The sequence below is a fragment of the Glycine max genome, chromosome 9, assembly GCF_000004515.6.
Source record: "Glycine max cultivar Williams 82 chromosome 9, Glycine_max_v4.0, whole genome shotgun sequence".
NCBI classification, from domain to species: domain Eukaryota; kingdom Viridiplantae; phylum Streptophyta; class Magnoliopsida; order Fabales; family Fabaceae; genus Glycine; species Glycine max.
In genome coordinates, this window is record NC_038245.2 from 44,157,028 (window position 1) to 44,183,155 (window position 26,128).

Consider the following 26,128-nt stretch of genomic DNA (forward strand, 5'->3'; position numbering starts at 1 on the left):
TATATATATATATATATATATATATATATATATATATATATATATTGTTTAGGGGTAAGATGCTACTTCGTGAACTTCCTGAGTTATGTTGGAGTGACGAGGACTTTTGTGATAAGGATTCATAATTTGTGATGTTAAATATAACATAATAAAGGGGGGTTTCATTAGCGAGTTTAAATTAAGAAAAATAATCAAAATCTAGCATAGTGATGCCCCGATTTAAATTTAATTATTTTTTTAGCAGTCTAAGCATTTTCCACTAATTATTGAGGTGATGTTGGTTACGTTTCACATCTTTGATGGCATTATATGTGAAAATAATTGAACCCGACCCATAACAACTATGAAAAGAAAAACCTCTACTGGAGGGTGATGGCTTATGACCTCCACACGTGTACTACAAAGTGGCGAAGCGTCTTATCCAGCTTTTTTAAAATTATTGTATCTTTCCTCCTAAGTTTTCTAAACTAATCATGCATATGGTGCTGGTCTAACTTCAAAGTTATCAGTGATTGGTTTTCAGGGCTTTTACATCGATGTAATCATGTGGATACTTAATTAAGGTTAAAAATATTATATTACTAAATGGTTTTATTATATTTGATTTGCGCTGATTTTGATAAAATTTTAATTTTTTTTATGTTATTTTAAAACATATTCCATCTGAACCTAAATATAACTAAATCTAATTATCAAATACATAGATTAAATAATTTATTTAATAATATTTAATTCATAAAACATTCTTAAAATATCTTTCAGAGTAGTGATTATAGAATAAAAATAAATGATTCATGCAAAATAATATTTTATCAAAGTAGTGAATTTTAATATGGGTATTTTTTTTCTTTGTAAATTGCATACTATACGTTAGAATATGCCAAGCTTGTGGCTTGTGAGATGAATATATTGGCCAGCTCAATCTCTAAAGTCTGACCAAACAAAAACAAGTTGGAGAATATGAAAGACGACAATTATTTGAGAATTTTTTATACGAGAAAAAATATATTAGAAAAAGGTGAAGCCAACAGAAAAGGTGACAGTGGGGGGCATTATCGTCCGCAGAAAAGGTGAAGCCAACAGCGAGGACTTAGCCGAAGGCGTGTGTGAACACGTCTCGTAATATTAGTGGAAAGGTAGAGGCATTTTCGTAAAATAGGCTCTTTCTTGTTTCCTAAGGTGACGTTTGCTTAAAGTGTTTTTTTTATAAAGAAAACAAAAAATAAGTGAAAATATTAATATTATCAGAATTGGCCCTGAACAAGTAATACATTGGTTAATTAAACCGGTTTTAATAAAATATTATTTATAAAAATAATTATATAATATATTAAATAATATTAAAAAATAACATAATAGACATAAACTTATAATATTAAAAATTAAACAAAGTATCATAAATCATAATATATAATAAAAGTAAGTTATATATATATATATATATATATGAAAGTAAATCCAATACATCATAAAATAATATTTTAAATTTTTTTACTAGTAGGAATCAATGATGATATCAAGAAGTTTATAATACTCATAAATTTTATTCAACTAAATAAGTTTGATTTTTTTTATATATTTTAAGTTCAACAATAACAAATAAAATTCATATTACCGGTTTAAGGTGAACAATAACAAATAAAAACAATTAGAAAAAAAAAATGTGATTTTCATCAAATTGTCAAAAAGTTCAATTGTCGATTTTTAGTGATTTTGTCGATTTATGACTAATTTATTAGTTCATAATCAATTCAATTCTACATCAATTCTATGGTTCACCCATATACCATTGGTCCTGGATTCAATTAGTTGAATCGGTTGATCAATCTAGTCCTCACAACCATGGTAAAAATATTTTCAAATTTAAAAATAGAAAATATAAAGTTTCATTTTGTTTTTTTTTTCTTCAATAAATATTAATTATTAATTTGTTAATTTTTTTTATAAGAAGAATTGAACGTATGACCTTTTTCTCCTATATTTCCTTCTTAACCACTCAACTAATATTATATTTTCATATATTTTGAAAGGTGCACTAAGATAAGTTTGAATGTTAGAAATATAAAGATGAAAAAGGAAGAAATAAAAATAGAAAACAATAATTGAAAAATAATAATGCGATGGAAAATGATTTTGTTCATAAAAAAACTAAGTAGAAGTTAAATAAAAAAGTAAATATAATTAATTACTCAGTTCTGAATAAGTGGCAACTGTATGATAGAAAAGGAAAAAATAAAATAAAAGTAGGGAAAGACGAATGAAAAAAAAACACATAAATATAATTACTCAATTATAATTCAGCGGTAAGAGTGGATACAACTCTAAGTCGACTCAATGACCTTATTAACCCAAACTAAATTGAAAGAGAAGATTTAGGTTTGTTGAGTCTATCTATTTGGTTCCAATTTGAAATTACAAACTCAATGACATCCGTTTGAGTATCAAATTTGGCATATGAAACTTGAATCTATATAATTTTTGAAAATTTTTTATATTGTGTAATTTTATAATTTTAAATTTGAGTTTAAGATTTATATATCAATAATATAAAACAATTATACCATATCAATCAATAAAAAATATTATATAATTTTTTAAGATAATTATTATAAAAATTAATAAATTTATGATATATATATATATATATATATATATATATATATATAATAGTTTGTAACACTTTTTATTTTATTAAAATTTATTAATTAACTGGAAGATCTAAACTAACCCAAATATAATCAAATTGATTTGGTTTAAATGATGAGAAAATAAAGTTGTAAATTAATAGTATAATAAGTTTTACATAATTATTTTACACTTTTTATATATAAACATTAAATTCTTAAATGATTAAGCAAAAAAAGTAAACAACCTAATCCAATTACGTCAATTAACATTAATCCATTTATTTGGATTAAAATATTTTCTAAATCCAAACCAAGGATATAAGCAATCTCTAAACCTGAACTAACCTAATCTGTGTCGATTCCTAATAAGTGGGAATTGAAATGTCTGCGGGCCAAGAGACGTTAATGTGCCCGAGACTAGAGCGCCGCAGTTATTTATTTTCTATTTTTTTTTTCTCCTTTTTCCTTGTTACATAAAAAAATGGAGAAATACAATTACTTTTTTTTTTTTATCATTATTGTAGTGTCATTCACAAGCTTGTACTTAACCGTTGACGTTTTAACTTTCAAATAAATATACAATATGAATAAGTAAGAAAATAATATTTTTAATTAGTTTTTACATTAACTATTCTTTCTTATAAATATTTCTGGATTTGAATAAATAGTTTAATTAGATATTTATTATATAAGGAATTGTATTATAATTTTATAAAACTCAATGAAATAAATTTAAAAGGTTTGTTTTAAGAATACCATTTTTTTTTGTCAAAATAAGATTTAAAAAACTTATGAGAGATTTAAACTGTTTTTTGTAAATTCAAAATTTTATTTTATTAGTTCTTTCATATAACCTATAAAAATCAATTTAGCATATTAATTTTAAAAAATTAAGATTATAAAATACTTCATCCGTTTTTTACTTTTCACTTTATACATTTTTTTATTTTAAAGGAAATAAACTCAACATTTAAAGACAATTTTTTTACTTTAAGTGATTTTTTTTTCATATATGAAGAATATTTTTGTATTGACAGTTTTTTTATGATGTTATTAACACCCAATATTCATCATGATCAATTTAAATAATCTAATTGACCGTTATTTGTAGTGATTTTTTTTCTCTTAATGATATTTTTTTCTTTTATCGTACTCAAATCTAAAATCTTTGTTTAATAAAATAATTTAATATCATTTAGATCAATTGATTTTGTTTACCGTAAAAACATTCATCTAAACACATAAATATAACTTTAAATGAATTTTATTTCTCTTAACAAATCTTTTTCACATTCACAATTAGGAATCGCATTAAAGGACACCGCTATATACAGAATGGGAACAAAACTATATCTACAAACTGTATTGCCTTTGTTGGTTAAATAAAGAGATCAACTTCATGCCCTATCATTAAGAATTAGTTTTGGCACCTTTTGGTATGGAAATTAGGATATACGATGACAAAATGCATGCTCTAATTGATGAAAAAGAAATTAAGTGTGAATTGAATATCTTACTCCCTTAGTTATTATGTAAAAAAAAAAAAAAACCTTAATATACTGAATTGAAGGTTCTCTTAAATTTCTCACTCAACAATTTTGATTACTATGAGTAAAATAAGTTTGAAATTAACTTCTATGCTATCCTTTTCCAGTTCTCTATATAGTTGTGTTAATATTTAGTTTTATAATTTAATTTTAAAATTGTGTAGTTTTCAAGGGACAATACACAATAATTGGAAAAAGAGACAGTAGAGAGGTCTAATAAATTCTTGCGAATTTAACTTTTAATTATCTTCAAACAAAATCAAAATAAAGATAATAAATTAAAGAAAAAACTCTCTCGCTATCTAAGTTAGAATCAGTTGAGGGTAAAGGTAGAACTTTTTTTTTTAAAAAAAAAGAAGCTAGCAAAACCTTAAAAAAAAACTGGCAAATAAAATAACCATTCACAAATTGATGTCGACCAAAAAAAATCATTGACAAATTAATAAAGAGAATAATATATATTGGCATGACTGGATTACTTGCATATACGTACAGTATTTTTTTTTGGTGAAACATATACGTACAGTTAGTACTCCTTCATGGTGTTCAACTGTAGTTATTAATTTGAATGTTAGACATCAATTTTTAATGTTGTTTCTCTTAACCATTTAAGCTTAAAATTGTATATGCCTTCACAGCTCACACGCGCGCGCGACATTAAAACAGAATTAATAAATACACAATGTTGCTAAAAAAAAATACATTAACAATTAACGATTAGTAGCTATAACATATATTAATTATATGATTGACGAAGCATTTAATGGTATTAAAAATTATTAACGTCGTATTATTAATGACAATTAAACTAAAGAAAAATAATTAATGTAGTATTTAATTGTATTAACGTAACATTGACATAAATAATAAATACTTAAATTATCTCTATTTATAAGAATCAATTATCTAATTCATAAAAAAATAATTAATTTATTAGATAATAATAAGTTAGTTAAATTTATATTTTTTTTCAAAATTATTATTATCATTAAGACTCTTATCTCTTATAATTATTTGTCAATATATATTTGTTCTTCTTTTAATTAGAGATAGTTATAAATTATATTCAACAAGATATTTTAATTAGTTTTTAGTATTTTTTTACTAGCTAAGAAGCTCATTTAAATATTCAATAATTTTTCTGCAGTGATTTTTAGTATTTTTTTAATGTTATTTGAAATAATATTTTTTAAAATATTAGCTTATAGTTTTTGCTTTTTATATTTTCTTTCACTTCTATCCTCAATATTTTTATTCATTTTCCTTGATACATTTTTTAAATAAATCATAATTTTATTATTTTTGTCATTTTATATTTTTTAGTTTTTTTAACAATTAGTTTTATTGAATATTTATAATTTAATAAACTATTTTTTCAACTTTTAACTATCAATTTCTAGCTTTCAGTTAGTAGGGCCAGCTTAAGATCCAAGCAAGGACTTCAAGCCTCCAAAAAAGGCCCCAATTTTTTTTAGTACTAATATACCTAAAAAGAATATTCTAAAATTATATTTGAAGATAAATTTTAATTAAAATATTACAAGTAACGGTTAATTTTTTATTGATATCATAGCTAACAATTAATAAACAACAACTCTTCACCAATATCTATCATAGCTTTATTTAGAAAAAAAAAGATTTAATAATTAATAGCTAAATAAATGTTAAATGAATTTAATTATGATAATTTAATTGATAATTTTAAATCACAGAAAATCCAAAAAATTAATTTTAAATAAAACAATGATAATTTTAATAAATTATTTTATGAGTAAATAAAAAATATCATTTTTAAATTTACTTTAGACTTCTCAATTAGCAACTAATTTTTTAACTTTGAGCTAATTTTGTCGATCATAATCTTAATCTAAAAATAGTTAATGCCAAAAATATTATAATTTGGGTTTAATAAAATAATAACAAATATTATTTTAAACTATAAATAGCAACGAAGGAACATTATTAATATGATTAAATATTTTACTTAATAGATTTACCAAATATAATATATATTTATTATAACTTTTCATATAGGTTTAAAAAATATTTTATGAATTTGATGGAATAAAACATTTAGAGACTAAAAAAGAAAAAAATTTAATATAAAAGGATTAGAAATATATTTAAGTGAATAAAATATAACCAAACACATTCTAATTACTTATATTTATGTTGCAGGTAACTTTTCAACAAGGTCAAAATTTTTTAATCCCCTTTATAGTTTATGGTTGTTGTTGTAGGTATCTACGTATATCCCATTTTTTTAAACAGTAAAAATAATTTACATAACGTATTTAATGTTTTTCTGGGTGGGCCATAACTAGTGGACTAAACCTGGTTATTTTAATAAATTTAGATTTGTTGAAAAAGCATAACGTATTTATTAATGTGGATTCTTTGTAGTACTGCAATGCAATAAAAACCATTCATTTCATGTCACTATATTTTCCTTCCAGGGCGGTGTACTGAATTATGAGAAGTAAACCAACAATAATGTTGCATGTGTATGGACTTTGAGACAGGGACGTCTATGCTTTCTACAATTATGTGGCATTTTTATCTTTTTGAGTTGAGGGTTACAATTGAGGCAAATTTCACTGATTTAAGAAATTAACAATTTGACAGGAAATGCTCAGATATAAATCAAAATGATCCTTACATTGATTTAGGAAGGCAACGAAGGAACGAAGCTATCTTTCAAAGGAATAAATTAGGGACTCAATTTGGTCATTTTAGCTATCAAAGGATTGAACTGCAGGCCTAAAAGACGTACGCCAAAGAATACGATAATATTTATTAATGCTAGAAATATAGAGTATAGATTGTATTTTTTAAAGATGTTTTTAAATTATATTTTGGTTTGATTATATATTTGGCCTACTTAATTTAAATGATATGTTTTTTCTTAAATGATTTTTAAAATTCTAAATATGGTGGTCTTTACATAATTTTTTTTCTCATTTATTTAAATCTTATTTTCTACGCAAAATCTTCATAAACAAGATAGATATTAATTTGTTTTAAATATTATATTCTTCTACTCAAAATTCACCAATCAAAACATTAAATTACATAAAATATCAAAATTTCTTCTTTTTAAACCATAATCTCAAGACCTATAATATTCCTCAATTTCTATCAAATTTTAACTATATTTCTCACCTCTAAACTTTAAAATTTATTTCATATCTCAAGTTTATTATAATTTATTTCACCTCTCAAATATTTGTACAGAAAATAATAATTCGTTGACTTTGAATGAAAAAAAGGCTTAATTTTACTTTTCATTCCCATTTACATTATAGTCTATATTTATAATTAATCCTCGTTATTTTTTAATTATTAAAATGAAGTCCCATATTCCGAATTTTATATAATATTTAATAGGAATATAATGAAAGTGTAACATGACCTTAATTTATATAAATTGGTTAAGGAAAAGAATGTAATTAAGTCTTAAGAATATATAAACAACAATTAAGTCTTGTATTTTTCGAGCATATATAAGATTGATTTTTATTTTGATCAACGAAGATATCTGTTTGTAAAGTAATTTTTTTTTCAGACTGAGGCCCTTAATATTATAAAAATTGCTTGACCATTGAGCTCAAATTTATTTGTTAATGAGTGAAATGAAAATTGGATTGAAACTCAAGTATGAAGAATACACATGATTGTTACATTGTATAAGCCATTTAATATTTGAATTTGCATTATGTGATGCTTTTGCAAGATCACCAAGCAGCAAGGGGCATCCCATTTTAGTAGTTGTCGAGAAAGAAAACAAAGGATTCCAAGCAGGTTTTCATTCACAGCCAACTCCTTCATATGGGAATGGTATAATCCTAGACATAAGCTAAAAGGGGACCCACTGCTTCAACTGAGCTTTCTAGCAGCCCTATAGAAATAGAAGTGCACAAATAATTCCGCCACAACAATCATTCGCATACATTAAGATTAATACTACACTTAACAAATTCATTTGGCATATATAACAAATTAATCCATTTGAATATGGAAGCATGCCAGCTTGTAGAGAAAAGCTTAGCTTCCTCCTTACAAAAGTTAGAGAGCGATGTATTCAGATAATGAAGTTGAAATTGATTGGAGAACAACCCATGCAATCATTAAGAGGATTGGAGCACACAGAAAGTGGCAAATTAATTAAAATGTAAAAACTAACTACAAAGAGACGCGCCTAAAAGGAAATAATAAGAAAGTTTATAAAATAGTAAGTGCTCGACATAAATAGAATAGTAAGTTTATATGCTACAACTTTTTTAAAAGTTTTAAAAACAACATGTCATGGCCAACCTGCTCCTCTTAATTAGGATACGAAGAGTCAGCAAAATCAAATATCAAATTAGCATAGGCTGAGAAAAAAAAAATGACCTTGTGAAGGGAATTGAAAGTGGTAACATGCTTGCATCATCAATTTAATGAAACCTAAAGTCGGGGCTAGTTAATTTAGATTGCCATGAATAGTTAGCTTGTGAACCACTCTAGCATTATCATTTTGTTGAGACAATAAGTCAACTAATACGGGATATATATTACAATATTAATTACGTTGAAAAATATTCAATTAATGGTAGTAGCTCTTAAAAGGTCTGAAAATATTGTTAAGAATATGATTCGATTATTTCATTACGAAAAGAGTAAGGTTATCATATATTAGTTATAGGATCACGGGTGGTAACTGAATTTCTTTTTTTAAGTGCCCACTGGAGAGTTCCCCGGTTTTATGCAGATAAGATCAATTTTATTTTTAATTAGATGCCATCCGCATATGTAGCTATGATGTTGTGAAATACACGAAAATCCACCTCATCATGGCAACCTAGCTAGGCTTAAGTATATTTGAATTTAACTAATTTGAAATAAAGAATTATAATCAGATTCTAAATTATTGTAGCTACACAGATAAACACAGTAAGTTTTTATATGATTATAAAATTAAAGCACCAGGGGTACAATAACTACATCCATGGTCTCCAAAAACCAATTTCCCACGAGACCAATTCCCCAAACCAGAAGAAAATACACCAAAAAATTCTCCTAATTCCATAATCCTATGTATCCACCTCAATAAATGCATACATAATTAACCTAAGACCAAAGTATAACCGAATTGGGTTTCTTATTTTTTTTTCCAAAACTTTTAATAAACAAGTAATGGAACGGACAAATGGATCGTCTTAGTGAAAAATATATTGTTTTATGAAATTGAAGTTATAAAACAAAATACTTTGTGGTTGATTTAACTCTCTTTGGTAGTAAATAAATATATAAAGTAATATATAGCCTTTTTTTCTCAAAAGTTCTCAAAAACACTTCTGATTTTTATCCAAACAGGTTCATACCACTGTAAATTTGGCAAAGCCCAAACAACTTCTATCAACGAGAATTGGCTTGGGAGAACAAAAAAGCACGCAAATTTTATGATGATTAATCACAATTCTTCACAACTTAATCATCGCATACTTTAACGGGCATATCTGTTTATCTTGCATAACTATAACTCCGTCGCACTAACATTTTGAACATGGTTTTGTTCTCAGAATCTTTCTTGTCTACTTATCTCTCTATTTGTTTTTTTCTTCTTTTCATTATAAGGGAATCCCACGTAATCCCTTGCTACGTAAATATGTAGATTGCTAAAATGAAGGGAGAATCATGCCTAATGAAAATACCAAAATTAGTCATTACCCAATCACATAAGCAAAATAAATCTAACTGTATTTTTTTTTCTCAATATGATTTCTTTTATACTACTTGTGCCAATTATTGTTGATATTCCTTGTTTCTTTCTTTCTTTTTATCTTCTTTGACCACCACAAGTTATTTTGATTTTCTTCATTTCATATTTTTTTTTTGAAAAATAAAGTTATTCCTTTATTATATTGTCGATGATGCTCCGAGTTGGAGAATAATTTTCATGTTTATAAATTAGAAGTAAATAAAAATATTTTTTATATAGAAGTAAATAAAAATCTATATATAAGAGAACTGTGTCCAAAGTGTAAGACATTTTTGAACATTTTTTATACGAACCCATCATTCATATTAGAAGGAGAATTAAGAAGTCACTTATTTTACACTCTTGAACTGCAACAAATAATAATTGAAAGACCGAAAAAAAGAGGAAGCAAGACAAGACTTATGTCCTATTAAACCCAAACTAAGAACAAACCCAAACCGAATATTTTTGGTACAGAGGATATTTTTGGTACAGACCCAAACTGAAGATTAAAAACAAATAAACGAGAAACTAGTAACAAATTAACAATTATAAATGAGGAGTGTCAGAAAATAAATCTCACGGTAACCTGTTAAAAGCAAATAAAGAGTATATAAACAAGTCCCAAATTACTAAATTAGAAACACAAAAAAGATTATATCAGCAAAAGGGTCATGAGTTCAAAGTACAATAATTAAGAGTTCCCTTAGTCACATATTTGGATAAGGACACAAATTCCAAGACTTCTCTCTTTGGTGACCACAAATCAAAATGATGTAGCAGCGCCTCTGCATGCAACAGAATTCTCTGTCTCTCTTTTATCTACTAGTACATCAAATCAAATAACATCAATGTACCCCTCATCAGCATCAATGGCGTTGAGGTTAATCAGGGAGGGAAAATGGATAGTGATTAACTGATTATTAGGGGTATCAAAGAAACGCGAAATATGTTTGTGTATAAAAACAGTTCTCATGTAATTTTTCCAGTCTCATAACATTGTATGAGCTTAAAACTGAAGAAAACTCACTGGAGGTCTGAACCCGAGTTTTGGAATTTATCAGTCAGTAGTGAAAATAAGTTATGTGCAAGTAAATGAACAAACATTCAACATAGATGCATTATAAAACCAACTAATTTATTACTTTTAAAAAATATGATATTTGGTTTAGTTGAACTGAGTTTTGGAGTTTATACCAGCTAGTAGTTGCAGCGAAAATGTGTGATGTGGAAGCAAATGAACAAACATTTTATACACAGATGCCCAATGAAACATGAAAAATAGGTTTATACGGACTCCTTGAGTGTCAAAATTGACATTGCTGCACAAAGGATTCTGATGGTACTTATTTTCAGCTAACTGGGCATCTTTTTCCATTAACAAAACCAGAGAAAAGCTCAAGATGAAACATTAGTTATAAATACTGTGCATAAAATAAAAGCCAGAGTACTTAATATCAGTGTATGCAGAGACAACAGTTTTTTTAAGAACTGTTGTGTTGACTTTGAAAACCCAGAATACACAGACTAAAAATTAAGCAACAATCCCTTGTGGCAAGCTAAGGAGCCATAAGCATTTAATTAGATTTGGTAATACCGAATTTAAGAATGAATTTGTAGCCATCCCAGCTAAGTAACACCTACAATTGAATATGCAATATACACAGGTAATAAAAAGGTAATATAATTTGATTGCGTGTGAAAACCGAATACAGCAATCATTCAGCTAATGTAAAGAGTGACCAAACAGAGATTAGAACGCATACCAGTGGTTACCCTTGATTATCTAATTCCTTAAGCAATATCAAGTCATAACTCTATTTACCACAATTAAGAGAATTGTAGTTCAAGTAAATTAGGCTCATGTTTTTTGTGCCTCAAACTGGAAAGAGATATTAAATAGATTATACACACAACAGCCATTGCAAATTTCTGCTTTAGTGAAAATGTTTCTTGAAAAGAACTGCAGAGAACTAAAATGTTATCAGTCTGTCATATTGTCCACCTAGGACTTCATTTACAGGTTAGTAATGAGTGCATACATTTTTAACACTCCCCCAATCAGTTGAGACTGAATAAAGCATCAGCATGATTTTGCCATAGTAACTAGTTTATAGTGTTGACGAACATTTTAATCCAGCAGAATATAAGAGTATAATTCATGTATATCTCTTTATACAGATTTATCAAATTGAAGCTTTACAAAGCAGTCAGGTTTCCTAATAACATAATCTTTGTCGTACCAAAGTTTCCAAAGGTCATCAATTTAAGCCACCCAACAGTAAGTACATACGAAGTCATCAACAATCAACTTCCAAATAGTCTTTCAAAATTCAGAGTCTATCACCAAAAAGATTACCTAATCTAAATTATCTATCCACCAATAGTAAGTAAATCAGAAGGAAGTGAAGCAGGATCAAGTTCCCAACAATCTTTCAACAGTTCAGGAGTTTCATCACAAAGAAGCTTCCGTGCAGGAATCTGATGTGAAACTAACCACATGTCATCCTTCCCAAGAAATCTAATAGCACCGCTCCCCCTCTCCAGCCTCTTAAATACTGTCTTGTAACCATCAACCTTCTCAAGATGCGCCATACTCAGACCATTCACCTCATTGTAACTCGTCAAAAACACAACAATGTCATAGCATCCCTTACCCTCATCCGCATCAATACTACCCTCGCCATAAAGCATCCATACGGAGCCCTTCTTGGGGTAAATTTTGTAAACCTCACGTGCAGCCCGGTCACAATCCACAACATGAGAAAAGATATTCACCGAATTTACAGAAGCCTTCCTCCTGGCAACCTTAAATCTCCCACAAGGTATATGAAACTCCATTTTCTCCCTACTAACAATCCTCCCATCCCCACTGTTCTGTACATCCAACCAACTTATCCTCACTCCAAAAGGATTCACCGAGACAGTTTCATCAATCAAGGCATAATTCCTCGGCATTCCATCATCATCATCATACACCGCCCACACTTGGCCTTTCTTAAAGCTTCTTCCAACTCTATCTTTGTCAAAATCATAAAAATCAGAATCCACCACCGCCATAGTCTCCAACTCCCCTCCACTAGAACCCCCCCTATGCTTCTCAATTATCAACCCCTTCCTCTTCTCCTCAATCGCAGGCTTCACACTCTTCTTCAAACCCCTCACCTCCCCAGCCTCTAAACCTCCATTATTTCTCAATCCCAACCGCCGCCGCCTCCTCTCCGCGGGGTTTCTCCTCTTCTCAATTCCCTCCTCCTCCTTTTCCTTTTCCTTTTCTTTTTCTTTTTCCTTCAACTTTCCCTCCTGCAATTTTCTCTTCACTTGATTCTGAAATTCAGCCAATGTCATCATTTCCTCTCCATTTTTAACCCTCTTACTATTACTTTGTTTAGCCCTCTCCAAAACCTCCCCAACCGAACACATTCTCTTCCTCAATCTCCCTTCCTTCTCACTCCCCAATTCATTACCTTTCTCACCACCCACTTTCCCTTTCACCCCAATTTCCCTCTTCTCCATCTCTTTCAACTTCAACCTCCTACTCCTAACCCTAATATCCCCATCATCATCATCGTCATCATCATCACTCTGAGCCGCTTCCACAGCCCTAAAACTCTTCTCACAACTCGGACACACTAATTCCTGCCCCAGGTACTTCCGCTCAAACTGGTGCAGGAGCCTGCAAGTGGAGCAAGCAGTCCAGAACGTCTCGCTCTCGATCTCAGCCGCCTCGATTTTACGTCGAAGCTTGGCGTCGTACTCGCGGCGGCGGTTTCTGTCGGAGAGAAAGCTGAAGGCCTCGCCGAGGAGCTTGAAGGCCTCCTCGGAAGCCACGTGGGGGTTCTTGTCGGGGTGGAGGAGCAGGGCGAGCTTCTTGTACTGCCTTCGGATGACGCTGCTGCTGGCGAAGGGCTCTGCGCCTAGGGCGCGGTACCAATCTGGCGCGGCGAGGACGGAGAGGGCGGCGACGGTCTCCGACACACCGGCGAGGTGCGGGCAGAGGCGGTGGGCGCGCTTAGCGTACTTTAGAGCGGATTTGGCGTTATTGTTGGAGCCTTTGAACTTGGACTCCGCCATGGCCTTGAGGCGCAGAGCTTCGGATTCTGCTTCTGCCATTGGAATTTGGTATTTTGGGGAATGGAAGTGAGGTTAAGTGAAGTGAAGTGCGGTGCAGTGCGTAGAAGAAACGAGAATTTGGGGGAAATGGGCATTGATGTTATGGGCTACGGCCCACAAAATAAATGGGCTGTGTGACGGGACTGAATGGGCCGAATTATTGTTCTAGGACTTTGGATGTTTTTATCTCCTTATTTGTTATATTGTGATACAAATATTACATTAAATTTAACTATTGATACTTTCTTAATAAAAAGGATAGATTGAAAGGTGTAATACCTTATAAAAAAAACCTACATTTTTTCATGTAAATAAAAATTCCTAACAATAATTTTATTGAAGAATAATTCTTAAAAATAATTATTCTAATTTATATACATGTACGCTAAATACTTTTGAATATATAATAATTAAAAACCATCATACTTGTATTATTTTATGTTTTCCTGAGCTTTAGTGGTCTCTGATTAAAGGAAAAATGAATATATATAAATAATATTATAATTGAAATTCAGAATAAATGAAATTTTTTGACATATAAATTATATTTTTAAATTTATGGTAAATAATTTGATATGAGATTATCTTTAATTACTAACTAATAATTTATTTTAAACTTAAGCAAAAAAAAAATATTTATAAAAAATGAAAATTGAATTTAAAAATAAAGATTAGTATGATAGAATGAAAAATATAAGAGATTAAAAAAACAATTTAAAACAGTCTTGTTCAAGATTTTTTTTAAAGAAAACGCCCTTGGTAAAAAATGACTCCTACAAATACTCTTATCAAGATAATTATTCTATTTTTTATATATAGAATATAAATGAATTTTTAATAAAAGAATACTTTTAAAAATATAAAAATTTAAAAACTTTATGCAATACATTTTTTTGTGTGAATATGAAACATATTTAATACTTGCATTGATATAGAATTAGTAAATTAACTTTTAATCAGCTGTACCTGCATTGTATCCATCTATTTAATAAGAAATCAAGTCCTTAAAAATATATATTTATGGCTTTGATCAGGTGTATGTTGATTTTTCCAGTTTTTTTTTTTAGGTTAGATTTTGCCAGTGTTTTTTATTTGGGATATTGGCAATAATAATGAAATAAAACACGAAAAACATATGCAAAACAATAACAAAAAAAAAGGAAAAATGAAAACTGTGGGCACAGGGAGTAAATGGGGATTTCACAAACTGTGCAAAATGGGAACGAAAATCTCACTGAACCGCGACACCGTACGACGATCCATGGGTTCCTCTCCGTGAACACCCAAAGCCAAACAAACAAACATTAACCTTAAACAAACAAACCCTAATTTTTTATCTGCCCCTAATTGTTTGTTCCCTTCTCATCCATTCCTAAATAAATTCTAGATCATTTTTTTGCCATATTTCCCAAATAAAATTCCCCGATTAACCTTCGTGCTACCCACGAAATCTATTTTTCTTCCCATTTTTTTCTGAGCATTTAGCTGTCGCTTCTTTTTGTTTGTTTTTGTCATCCTCGGCAGATCAGGTTTTGTTTTTGCTTCTGCTCCAGCTTTGGAAGATCCACAATCTCTCTCTGAGTGGTAATTTGAGAATTCTCAGCTCTATTTTCCATTAATTAAGTTGAATTTTTCATATTGTTAGCTTGTTGTGATGCATGAATTTTACTTTTCATCTTTTTTTTTTCGAGCTCTGATTATTGCTGCTTTGTCAATTGTAGTAGAGATTAATTTCGTAGTGTTATTATAGAGGTGAACAGAACTTGTACCATCTTAGGTTTGGAGATAACATAGGGCAACGTCAAAAGTTGGATTTTGGCATGATTGGGAGGGAAAAAAGGTGTAATGTATTGGTTGGTTCCTGTTGGTACAACTGATACAAAAATGATTGTAGCTTTGTAGATTAATTCAGCGTAGAAGCATGTGATTCTAGTGTTTTTGTCTAACATGCTTCACTTTAGGTGATGGAATTTGGTTGTAAGTTTTGAAGGAGAATGGTGTCTTTTAGGCTGTCTTGTAATGTAAGTCATGTTTTGTGCAGGATGGTTTAGTGTATATTTTTAAGATACTGATATAAAAGTATGGGAAGCAGTGAGATGGATAAAACTACAAAAGAGAAGGAGTCAAAGACGCCGCCACCACCTACATCACAGGTCTAACTGTTTTTCTTTTCTTTTATCTGTATTGATGGTTAATAATCGGTAGTTTTTGTGTGATGCCAAAAGCATTTGTTGTTTTTCCAGGAGCAGTCTTCGACCACCGGCACTGGAACAATTAATCCTGAGTGGCCTGGCTTTCAGGTTTTTATTGGAACAGTCTTTTGCTGGCATTAATGGCTTATCGTTTTCATTATTGTCAAGATTGGATTTTGGTTCATCCAGCTCCCTTATTTTTTAGGCATATTCTCCTATACCTCCACATGGTTTCTTGGCATCAAGTCCCCAGGCTCACCCTTATATGTGGGGTGTCCAGGTAATTGTCACGGGTATTATAAATGGCAATTCCATGTACATGGTAGTGTTAATGTGTAAATTAACCTTTTGCTATTGCTTAGTCAAATGTAAGATCTAACTGGACCAAAGTACTCTCTATACTTGAGCTGTGGCCAAATGGAAAATATTGAAAATAATTTTTTTCTTCTTTTCAAGCTATTACAACAAATATTTAAGTTACAGGGTTTTAGACAGGGTAGGAGGAAGAGAGAGAATAAGCCAATGAATAATATGACCTGTGATTGTGAATTATATTTGGAGCTGTTGTGAGTCATAACCAAGTCCAATTACCTGAAGAATGGGGGGAAGAAAGTCACCATCCAGTAGAGAAGTCACTGCCGAAATGGTCATTAGCAGAAAAAGAAGTCACCAATTGGTAGAAAAGTCACTGTCAGAAAAATAAACATCCAAAAGGAGCCAAACAGTCCAAATTGGAGATAACCATTGGAAAGAATGCCAATAATCAAGCCAAGCCAACTTAAAACAGCTTGATGAAGGCAGGAAAAAAACACCAAATTAGAGTGTCAAACACAACTGAGTGGAGCCAAAGGGAGGTAAACAACCATGTGGAGGTGGAAAACAAATGTGATAGGGGCCAGGCCAGGCTAGAGATGGTGCAGTGAGGCACACAAACACAACGGCAAAAGTGATGGGAATACAGTATCATGCTTTCCCATGCACTAAAAAGGACGTCTAAATATGAGAAAGTAACTGCAAAACAAAGATAACCACTAGAGTAACGGTGGCTGGTGGAACAAGGTGAGGTCAGATCTGAAGAGAAGAGACCACAGGTCAAGCAAGAATGGTGGCTGATGGAAGTAGGGGCATGGATGCTGGAGCAGTGATATTTAGGTGGTGTGTGGGCATTGAGTAGGTTTTATGGCAGCACTGCATCAGTGGCTAGTCAGCTCTCATCTGCAGCACATTGGAGGGCCTGCTGCCATTGACAACCATGAATATGGCTGTATGAGAGAGAAAGGTTGTTGCAATTTCAAAAACACATGGCAGAGGGGGATGACAAATAACAGTTGCTGAAAATCAGCATAACAGTAATGGGCCAGGTCATGGAAGATGGCACCACATTGATACCATGTTGAAATTACAGGGTTTTAGGTAGGGTAGGAGGCAGGGAGAGTCTGCCTGTGAATAATTTGAAATTCATATGGTTTTGATGTAATATGAAATAGAAAGCCATAATCCCTATTTAAATTTTAAACTAATACTTGATTCCTGATTTTAATTAAATAAGGAAAAAAAATCTTGAAATATAATGAAATACAGAAACCACTCCTAAAAAATGATCTAAGAAACTCTAAAATACTGTAAGATACAATAGTGTTGTGAGATATTTTATAGATATTTTAACAAACCAATCATCTGTAAGCAGAAATGTGGAAGAACATTAGTAGAAAGAAACTTAACTAATGATTTGATTGCAGCTAGGAGCTAGCAAATATGTGTTAGTGTTTGAGCCTGATCATATTCATGAAGGAGAAGCATTTCATGCATTTTTATTTTTTGGCCAGTGAAGTTGAATCCTCTGTTTACCATTTTTTGTGTTGTATTTAAACATTCATTACTAAACCCCCTGTATTACTATTGCTATGTTGATCAGTTGATTGCAGGGAATTAGGAGTTGTGAATAATCCTTTTGACAAATTGATATAGGTGTTGATTTTTTCAGGATTGTCTGTTGTGCGTAGTTGAATGTCTGATCAGAGAGAAAGTGATTATGAAACTGTTTCAACTTTAGTAATTTCACCATCTCTTTAGTGCTACCATGTGGGTGGGAAAGGTAAAATGGAAAATTAAGTAGTTAGGCAATGACAATGGTGGTGATGGGGGCCTGAACTGATGGTTGTGGCATATCAATTGTACTCTGGTAATGGCACTAGTGATGGTGGGCTGGTTAGTGGTGAGGTGGATGATGATGAATGTATTAGTAGACTTTGTTGATGGTGATAGTTATTCAGATGGGACCATAGTCAGTAGCAATGGTAGTGGTGGTTGGTAGCATGTAAAATCATTGTTTGGTAAATTTATAGTAATTTGAGATTTACTTATTGTTAGGAACAGTATCTCTTGGGAAATACTTGCTTCGTCAATATGCATATATTATGATTAATGAGGATCCTAGTTCCTTGCATGTCTTAGGTGTAATTATTTTGTTAAAAGTTTTGTTGTATCAGGAACCTGTATGTAAAAAAAGGTAGGCTTGGATTTTCTAATTAGGAGTTGACACGATTTATTCTTACCTCTACAAAAGAATTCTATAGATTTTGGTCGTGATTGTTGAATTGTCTTATTTGCTTATCATTCTTTATTCTTTCTATTGTTCTCTACTGCGTCTACAAGACTACAACTAATCTATACTTCACTAACAATATGGAAGTCTCATTCCTCCTTTGTTTCATTAATGAAATTTTTATTTACAGCAATTTATGCCTCCCTATGGTACTCCACCACATCCCTATGTTGCAATGTATCCCCCTGGTGGCATTTATGCTCATCCATCCATGCCTCCGGTATTTTTTATAAACTATGCTTTCTTGAAGTTATCATGCTGAATGATTAGCTCATCAACTACTCTTGCCTCAAATTTATACAGGGATCTTATCCTTTTAATCCTTTTGCCATGCCTTCTCCTAATGGCATTGCTGAGGCTTCAGTGAGTTTTTCTTTTGTTTTTTTGTGCTCATTCTCACCTTCTCTTTGTCTCTGTATTTTCCCTCTTCTGTGCAGAACTTGTTCTTATCCAAGTAAGGAAAAATAACCTATTAGTTTTCATGCAGGGAAACACTCCTGGCAGCATGGAAGCTGATGGCAAGCCTTCTGAGGTGAAGGAAAAATTGCCAATCAAAAGATCAAAAGGAAGTTTGGGTAGTTTGAATATGATCACAGGGAAAAATAATGAACATGGTAAAACACTGGGGACATCTGCTAATGGAATTCATTCAAAGAGGTAAGATGTGTTGTGTTGATCAATCTCGTCAGTGAATTATGTGCCCCCTTATTTGAATCAAAGCAATCCAGCTTGGGCAAAGAAAGACACACTTTGCTTCCAAATGTCCTGCCAATTGCTAAACTGTTGATTCTATGCTATATGAGACAATGCATCCACTTTTTTTTACATGGCATAGTATTTTGCTATTCACCAATCACCATCTTCAGTCACTGTTTTTATAGCTAGGGGAATAATATAACTAATACATATTTGGAGGACTGGATTATGTACCAAATAGAACTCAGTTTGACATGTCCAAGAGAAAATTATTTAATTCAGAACTGGAGGAATGAATTTTAATTTGATATGATGTCTGTCTATTATTGGTAACATTTGCATGTTAAAAGAATGAACTTCATTTAAATTATAAAATCTTTGGTCTTGCTTACAGTTCACTTTGATGTGTGATTTTGTTGCAGCCTCACATTATCTGAACCACAATGATAAAATATAAATGGCTTAAGGATTCTGAATACCATGTACTGTCTAGTTGGGAATAAAAACACTAGTCACTTCCTGAAGTTGGCGTTTCCTTCATTGGTGTCCTTTTAATTTTTTAGTCTGATTTATTGCACTTTTTGAAAACAGTATGTAAGCTTTCTTTTAGAATTTTGTTGGACTTCTTTTTTGAATATATTATCTTTCAGATTACAGAAATTGCACTTAATACTTATTTTAGAATGCCTGAGGACCCTTACACAGTTACTTGATATAGATATTTTATTTATTTATCTGTGGTTGTACTTTCCTGTCAATAATTGTAAATATAATATTAGGTTTGACAATGGTTTATTTTTCTAAGCCTGTTGAGCTTATTGGCTTTCCATTTGCAATTGCATACTGGCGATTTATGCTGATTGGGAAATCTTGGCTTTGTAGTGGTGAGAGTGCTAGTGAAGGTGAAGGTACCAGTGAAGGAAGTGATGCAAATTCTCAGAATGTAAGTTCAGGGACAGTCCTCAGTTTTCCACTATGTTGTCAATATGTATCCTTAATACTTATTTTGCAGTAATTGTAAGTTTTAAGGGGTATACAATAACAACAAAAGCCTTATCCCACATTGCCATTGGACTTGGTTAAAGAGCAAATTTTCAGGGATTTTATTTGCTATGATATTAACAATTTCCTCCTGTCTTTCTTAGTCTCTCTACCTCTTTTCAAAGGACTAAAAACAGTGATCTACTCTTTTCATTAGTTTTTCCAGTGACCATTTTACATGTGTCCAAACCACCTTAAAATATGTCATTTTTTCCTCATTGATGCCTCACCATCTACTCATATATACTCATACTCATTACATATCTTGTCTTTTCTTGCTTGGCCACACATCCATCTTAAGTTTTAAGGAACATAATATATGTAAAAAAGGTGAAAAGAACATGTTATTGAATAGAATTCTGTAGTTCTTTCTATCAATATAATTCCTGTATGATTGCTATCCTGACATAAGCATTTAATCTCATTATTCTGAATAAGAACTGCAGTTTACCTAATATAGATAGATGACTTTATGGGGGCAAAAGCAGTCTATAACTTTTGAAATTATTGTTTATTTTTTGAAAATGAAATATAAGTAGTGAATAATACCCCACCACAGTCTCTTTCTGATCCTAATCCACTATAATACCCATGCCGTTCTTTCCTCTATTTCGTGTGTACCAAAATTTCAATCTTGTAGTGTCTAGTTTTTTAGTTTTTTCTCCAACCCATTTAGTTTCTTGAAGACACATGATGGAAATCCTTCTCTAAATCATGGTATTCCCCCCTCCCAAGACTTACCTATCACAATACCCTTATTCTAGATACCAAACCTAATTAGGCACTTTTGGACTAACTGCTTTACTCACTTCCATCCAGAAAAAAATGTGGGGATCCTTGTTCATTTAGTTTAATACTACATTCAAGCGCTGATGCAGCAACTCTAGCTCATTTAACATTGTACTTGAGTCACACAACACTTTACTTCCAGGTAATACCCAACATCAGTACACATAATCTCTTGTGAGGTTCCATGTTTGGGGTTTCAATAAGTTTTACATTGACTATTTGAGAGCTTAACACAATCCTCCTCCTTCTCTAAGGCTTGGGACTGACTATGAGACCATAGGTAGAGTTGGAGAGTGGGGACCAAAAAGGATATTGGAGGAAATTATTAAAAGGGATCAGGTTATTTTTGTTATTAAACAAGAGTACTACAAGGCTTAGTACAAATTTTTGTTGCAAAACAGCATAAAGTACTATTGGATGTTCAATGTTTTTATTTCAGGATGTCTATTTGTATACATAATTTATAGATGTCAATTATGTTTAAGAATATGACATGGATCTGGGCTACATAGCTCAGGCTGGCTGCTGCTCATGTTTGTTGGGCACTCAATTGACTATCTTTTGAATGATGCCCTAAATAAATTATGCATGCCTTTTGCTCTTTAAGTATTAGGTAATTATTATTACAATATCTGTATTTATTTGTGTTTTTTCACAGGACTCTCAATTAAAATCAGGGGGCCGGCAGGATTCTTTTGAAGGTTTGGAATGCTTACTTTCTTCTGTTTCAATATATTTTCTAACTTTCTTGTGTAGTTCCATATGTTGACCCATTATGTTTGTGTGCTTCAGCTGAAATGTACTTTTTTCTATTGAATTACAGATGAACCCTCTCAAAATGGCAGTTCAGCATATACTCCTCAAAATGGGGGACTAAATATACCTCATACAGTGGTCAATCAAACCATGTCTATCATACCTATCTCTGCAGGTGGTGCTCCTGGAGCTGTTCCTGGTCCCACGACAAACTTAAATATAGGAATGGATTATTGGGGTACACCAGGTTCATCCAACATTCCTGGACTTGGCAGAAAGGTTCCATCTACTGCAGTTGCTGGAGGGATGGTTACTGTTGGATCACGGGATAGTGCTCAGTCACAACTCTGGCTACAGGTTATTTTTTACTATATACTGATGATATGAGGGATCAAGTTACTCCAAGAGTAACATCCTCACTTTTCATTTTCTTGAAATCAAATGGTTAAGATTAGCTACTCATTACAACCATTAGATTTTTAAAAATTGAACGGTGAAGATGAGGAGCAACTCTCTTAAAGTTACTTTTGGAGTAACTTGATCCCTCCTCACACACACACACATATATGGATTGTCCTTAATTAAAAACTCAATACTGCTTTTAATGTTTGGTCTGAGACCTGATTTTAAAGTTTTATTGTTGTTTTATTACTTTCTTTATACGTTATTTTATCTTTTTCTTTTCTGGTTAACTTTCAGGATGAAAGAGAGCTTAAAAGGCAAAGGCGGAAGCAGTCTAACAGGGAATCTGCTCGCAGGTCCAGGTTGCGCAAGCAGGTAATGGAGAGTCATTATAGTGGTTTCCTTCTGTGGTTGGTTGATCATAAGTCACATATCTAACTTCTGTGAGTTTTTCTTAAAGGCCGAGTGTGATGAGTTAGCTCAGCGTGCTGAGGCTTTGAAGGAAGAAAATGCTTCTCTCCGGTCAGAAGTAAATCGAATCAGGAGTGATTATGAGCAGCTACTCTCCGAGAATGCAGCTCTCAAGGTAATGTTAAAATCTTATATTGCTACCCTTGGAAGTTTTTAAAAGGAGGTAAAGGAATGAAAAGGGATGGGATGGTGTGGTCATTATTTCCTCTTGCTCGAATGTCTAACTAAAGAAAGGCGAACCAAGAAATGCCCTACCCCTTATTTGAGTGTTTTAGGGTACATCTCCCTTTATTTAATTTAAAAAAAACATTTTTATTATTTCCAAAATAGAGAGGAAAGAACTCTTGGGGTTAGAGGGTCCCCCCTCCCCTCTTTGTATACAAGGTTTTAGGTAACTTTTCCCCTCACATCCTCCTTATCTCCCATTCAAACATTGTGAATATGCTGTTTTGGTGTCTTCTGCAAATTGATAAGCATTCTTGCCAGTACCATGTTCTGTATGACACCAACTTACCTAGCAAAGAATAGGTTCAGTAGTTGATTCAGCAAAAAACATATATGCCTAGATGGACTAATATGTCTGTTATAACTAAATAGCCTATACTACTCTCCCAGAATCCCTTGATATCTGAAAGATTTGTGGGAAGACTAACCATGCTGTCCGATCTACAGGAGAGACTTGGGGAACTACCTCCGAATGATGATCATCATCATAGGTCTGGCAGGAATGATCAGCATGTGGGTAATGACACTCAACAGAGTGGGCAGACAGAGGCCGTGCAGGGTGGTCATTAGCACCAACCAACCACTTCATGCTGCCTTTCAGGGAGATAATCTAACTTAAATAGCAAGAGCAAGATCTTGTTTCGGATAGGTTGTAGTTCAAATTGTATTAATGCTGACCATTTATCGTCTTAAGATCTGTTTAATGTTATGTGATCCTTCATTCCTAATTTACCTTTTTTTTAACTCATTCAAAACGACCTGGATTGTATGTAGTGTGTGAATTCTGTGTCATACCTTATCTGCAGCTTCAAAGTTAGTGTTCTCATTAAGTAAGCAATATAGTTAACGAACCTGGGTGTTGTCCATTATATCATTTCCTGTACAAATAATTTATCGGGAAAATAAATAAAAGAGAAAATCTCTGAATTATGCTTCATGAAAAGCTTTCTATCTAGTTGAAACGTAGCCTTTTTTAGATGGTTCTGCAATACATGTTTACCGAAATCTTGTGTTCGGACGAGTTAAAAAATTTGAACCGATGTTTTGGTAGAAACTACAAATATCGTACAAATATCATCTACAGAGACAACTTTAATTTTCAAGTGAATTTAAAATATAAAACATCAAAATGACATATCAAATATAAAGAATTTTTAAAATAATAATTTTATAGAGTTTTTTAAAAGTAATATGAATAAATTTAAAATAACACCTAAAATAATAACACAATGATTTTGTATATGATGAAAAATCTAATTACTTTATCTAAAGGCTTAAATATATTTTTGGCTTCTATAATTTTACAATTATACAGTTTTAAAATTTTATTATATATTTAATCTTTCACATCTTTAAAATTTAATAATTTTTGGTTTATTATCAACTTGTCGATAATATATTTTAACAAAAATTAGTAATGTGAATTTAATTGATGACATAACATTTACATGACATATGATATGATAATATAAAATATATACTGACATGACATTGATAGTTCAAATTTTGATTCTTATTACCACAATAAGACATCAATAATAAGTATATAGATTGATTTGATCCTTTAACGACTTGCGTTTGATTCGTTTGACGACCTGTGACTTTTATGAATCAGATAAGTTTGTTTCGTGAATTAAATAGACTAAATATTTTAATTTGTATTTAACCTGTTAAATGGACCAACCCACAAATTTGATAAAGAAGCTTTAATTTTTTTAAAATGTAAAGTTGTCAAATAATTGTTTTTAAACTATGGTAAAGAGAATAAGAATACTGTGAATATAAATATAAGCATTCAATTAAATATTAAATAAAATGTCAAACATTCATAAGACTGAATTAAATGATATAAATATAAGCATTTAATTAAATATTAAACATGGAACACTAAATAAAAAATCAAATATCCCCAAAACTAATACTTACCTAATAACAAAACACCAAAGCTTTAACACATCAAATGTCACGTGTAAAATGATTAAAGTGAAAATTGTTTGCTGTTACGTGCCAAAAATCCTTTGTAATAAGATGTATTAAATTTTTTAGTGTTGGGTGTGTGTGAGGGAGATCCGTAAATCGTACGGATCAAATTGATCTGTAAGATTGATATGGATCAATTTGATCTGTAAGTCTTTTACAAAATAATACGGATCAACATGATCCGTAAAAGTCGTACGGATCAACTTAATCTGTAAAAAGCTTACGGATCAAGTTAATCCGTAAAAGACTTTTACGGATCAACTTAAATGACTTACGGATCAATGATATTTTTGTCATTTCACCTTAAGTGCTGGGTGCACCAGCAATAATGCTGGGTGCACCTAGCAACACCCTAAATTTTTTTAGACTTGTAATTTACACAGATCATGGGCTTCACGGATTGATCTGTGAGCTCAAACCCATATACCCTCTTCATTTGTCATGTCAACAAGTTAATCCCATGTTATCACTTAGATGCTAAGTTAGTAATTTTCATTATAAAATTGGCCACAAATAATGGTGGATCAAAATTGCTAAAATTTAAAAAATGTAATGTATCAAATGTGTAATAAAAATTTTAGGGACTAAAATTGTATAATCATAAAACTATAGGAATCAAAAATAAATTTAATCTTATCTAAAAAAAGAAGTTGAGAGGTAAGAAATTTATTTATTTTTATCTAAATAAATATATTTAAAATGAATATGAAATTTAGTTGAAATAAATACATTTTCATATATTTTAAATTTCTTTAAATTTGAAAATACCTTAGCCTGAAATGAATTAATCATATTAAAAGATTTATAGCCTATAAAAAAAGAGAACTTGACCAAGCCTTTCTTTTGGTCTTACCAACCTAGATCTTCATCCAACTATCAAAGACAATTATAGTGACATTAAACGATCTTGTGTGAGTCACAAGTCCCTTAAAATATGATTTTGG

The 26,128-nt window shown here is 31.2% G+C and overlaps 2 protein-coding genes across 3 annotated transcripts; one reads left to right on the forward strand and one right to left on the reverse strand.

Annotated features, from left to right (window-relative positions):
* Window positions 1-12,072: 12,072 nt before the first annotated feature.
* LOC100814434 (uncharacterized) lies at window positions 12,073-14,220 on the reverse strand. The gene has a single exon (XM_003533399.5). It carries the CDS (start codon window positions 14,025-14,027, stop codon window positions 12,288-12,290), a length of 1,740 nt encoding a protein of 579 aa, XP_003533447.1. The 5' UTR covers window positions 14,028-14,220; the 3' UTR covers window positions 12,073-12,287.
* Window positions 14,221-15,182: 962 nt separating this feature from the next.
* LOC778122 (putative bZIP domain class transcription factor) lies at window positions 15,183-24,073 on the forward strand. 2 transcript variants are annotated; one of them, NM_001358768.1, is made up of 13 exons: window positions 15,183-15,611; window positions 16,069-16,180; window positions 16,271-16,327; window positions 16,425-16,499; window positions 18,955-19,044; window positions 19,128-19,187; window positions 19,312-19,481; window positions 20,403-20,463; window positions 22,009-22,051; window positions 22,174-22,463; window positions 22,806-22,883; window positions 22,969-23,094; window positions 23,652-24,073. In NM_001358768.1, the coding sequence occupies exons 2-13, from the start codon at window positions 16,109-16,111 to the stop codon at window positions 23,772-23,774; spliced, it is 1,245 nt and encodes a 414-aa protein (NP_001345697.1). In that variant the 5' UTR covers window positions 15,183-15,611; window positions 16,069-16,108; the 3' UTR covers window positions 23,775-24,073. The 2 variants fall into 2 exon arrangements, with proteins under 2 accessions (NP_001345697.1, XP_014617796.1); XM_014762310.3 differs by having other exon boundaries at window positions 15,213-15,611; window positions 16,277-16,327; window positions 23,652-24,055.
* The last annotated feature ends 2,055 nt before the right edge of the window (window positions 24,074-26,128 follow it).

What these genes read in the sequence shown, in the direction of transcription:
- LOC100814434 (XM_003533399.5), bottom strand. Translation starts at nt 14,027, where the DNA reads ATGGCAGAAGCAGAATCCGAAGCTCTGCGCCTCAAGGCCATGGCGGAG.
- LOC778122 (NM_001358768.1), top strand. Translation starts at nt 16,109, where the DNA reads ATGGGAAGCAGTGAGATGGATAAAACTACAAAAGAGAAGGAGTCAAAG. An exon ending in AGTCACAACTCTGGCTACAG is followed by an intron (nt 22,464 to 22,805) that starts GTTATTTTTTAC and finishes GTTAACTTTCAG; the next exon opens with GATGAAAGAGAGCTTAAAAG. An exon ending in GGTCCAGGTTGCGCAAGCAG is followed by an intron (nt 22,884 to 22,968) that starts GTAATGGAGAGT and finishes TTTTTCTTAAAG; the next exon opens with GCCGAGTGTGATGAGTTAGC.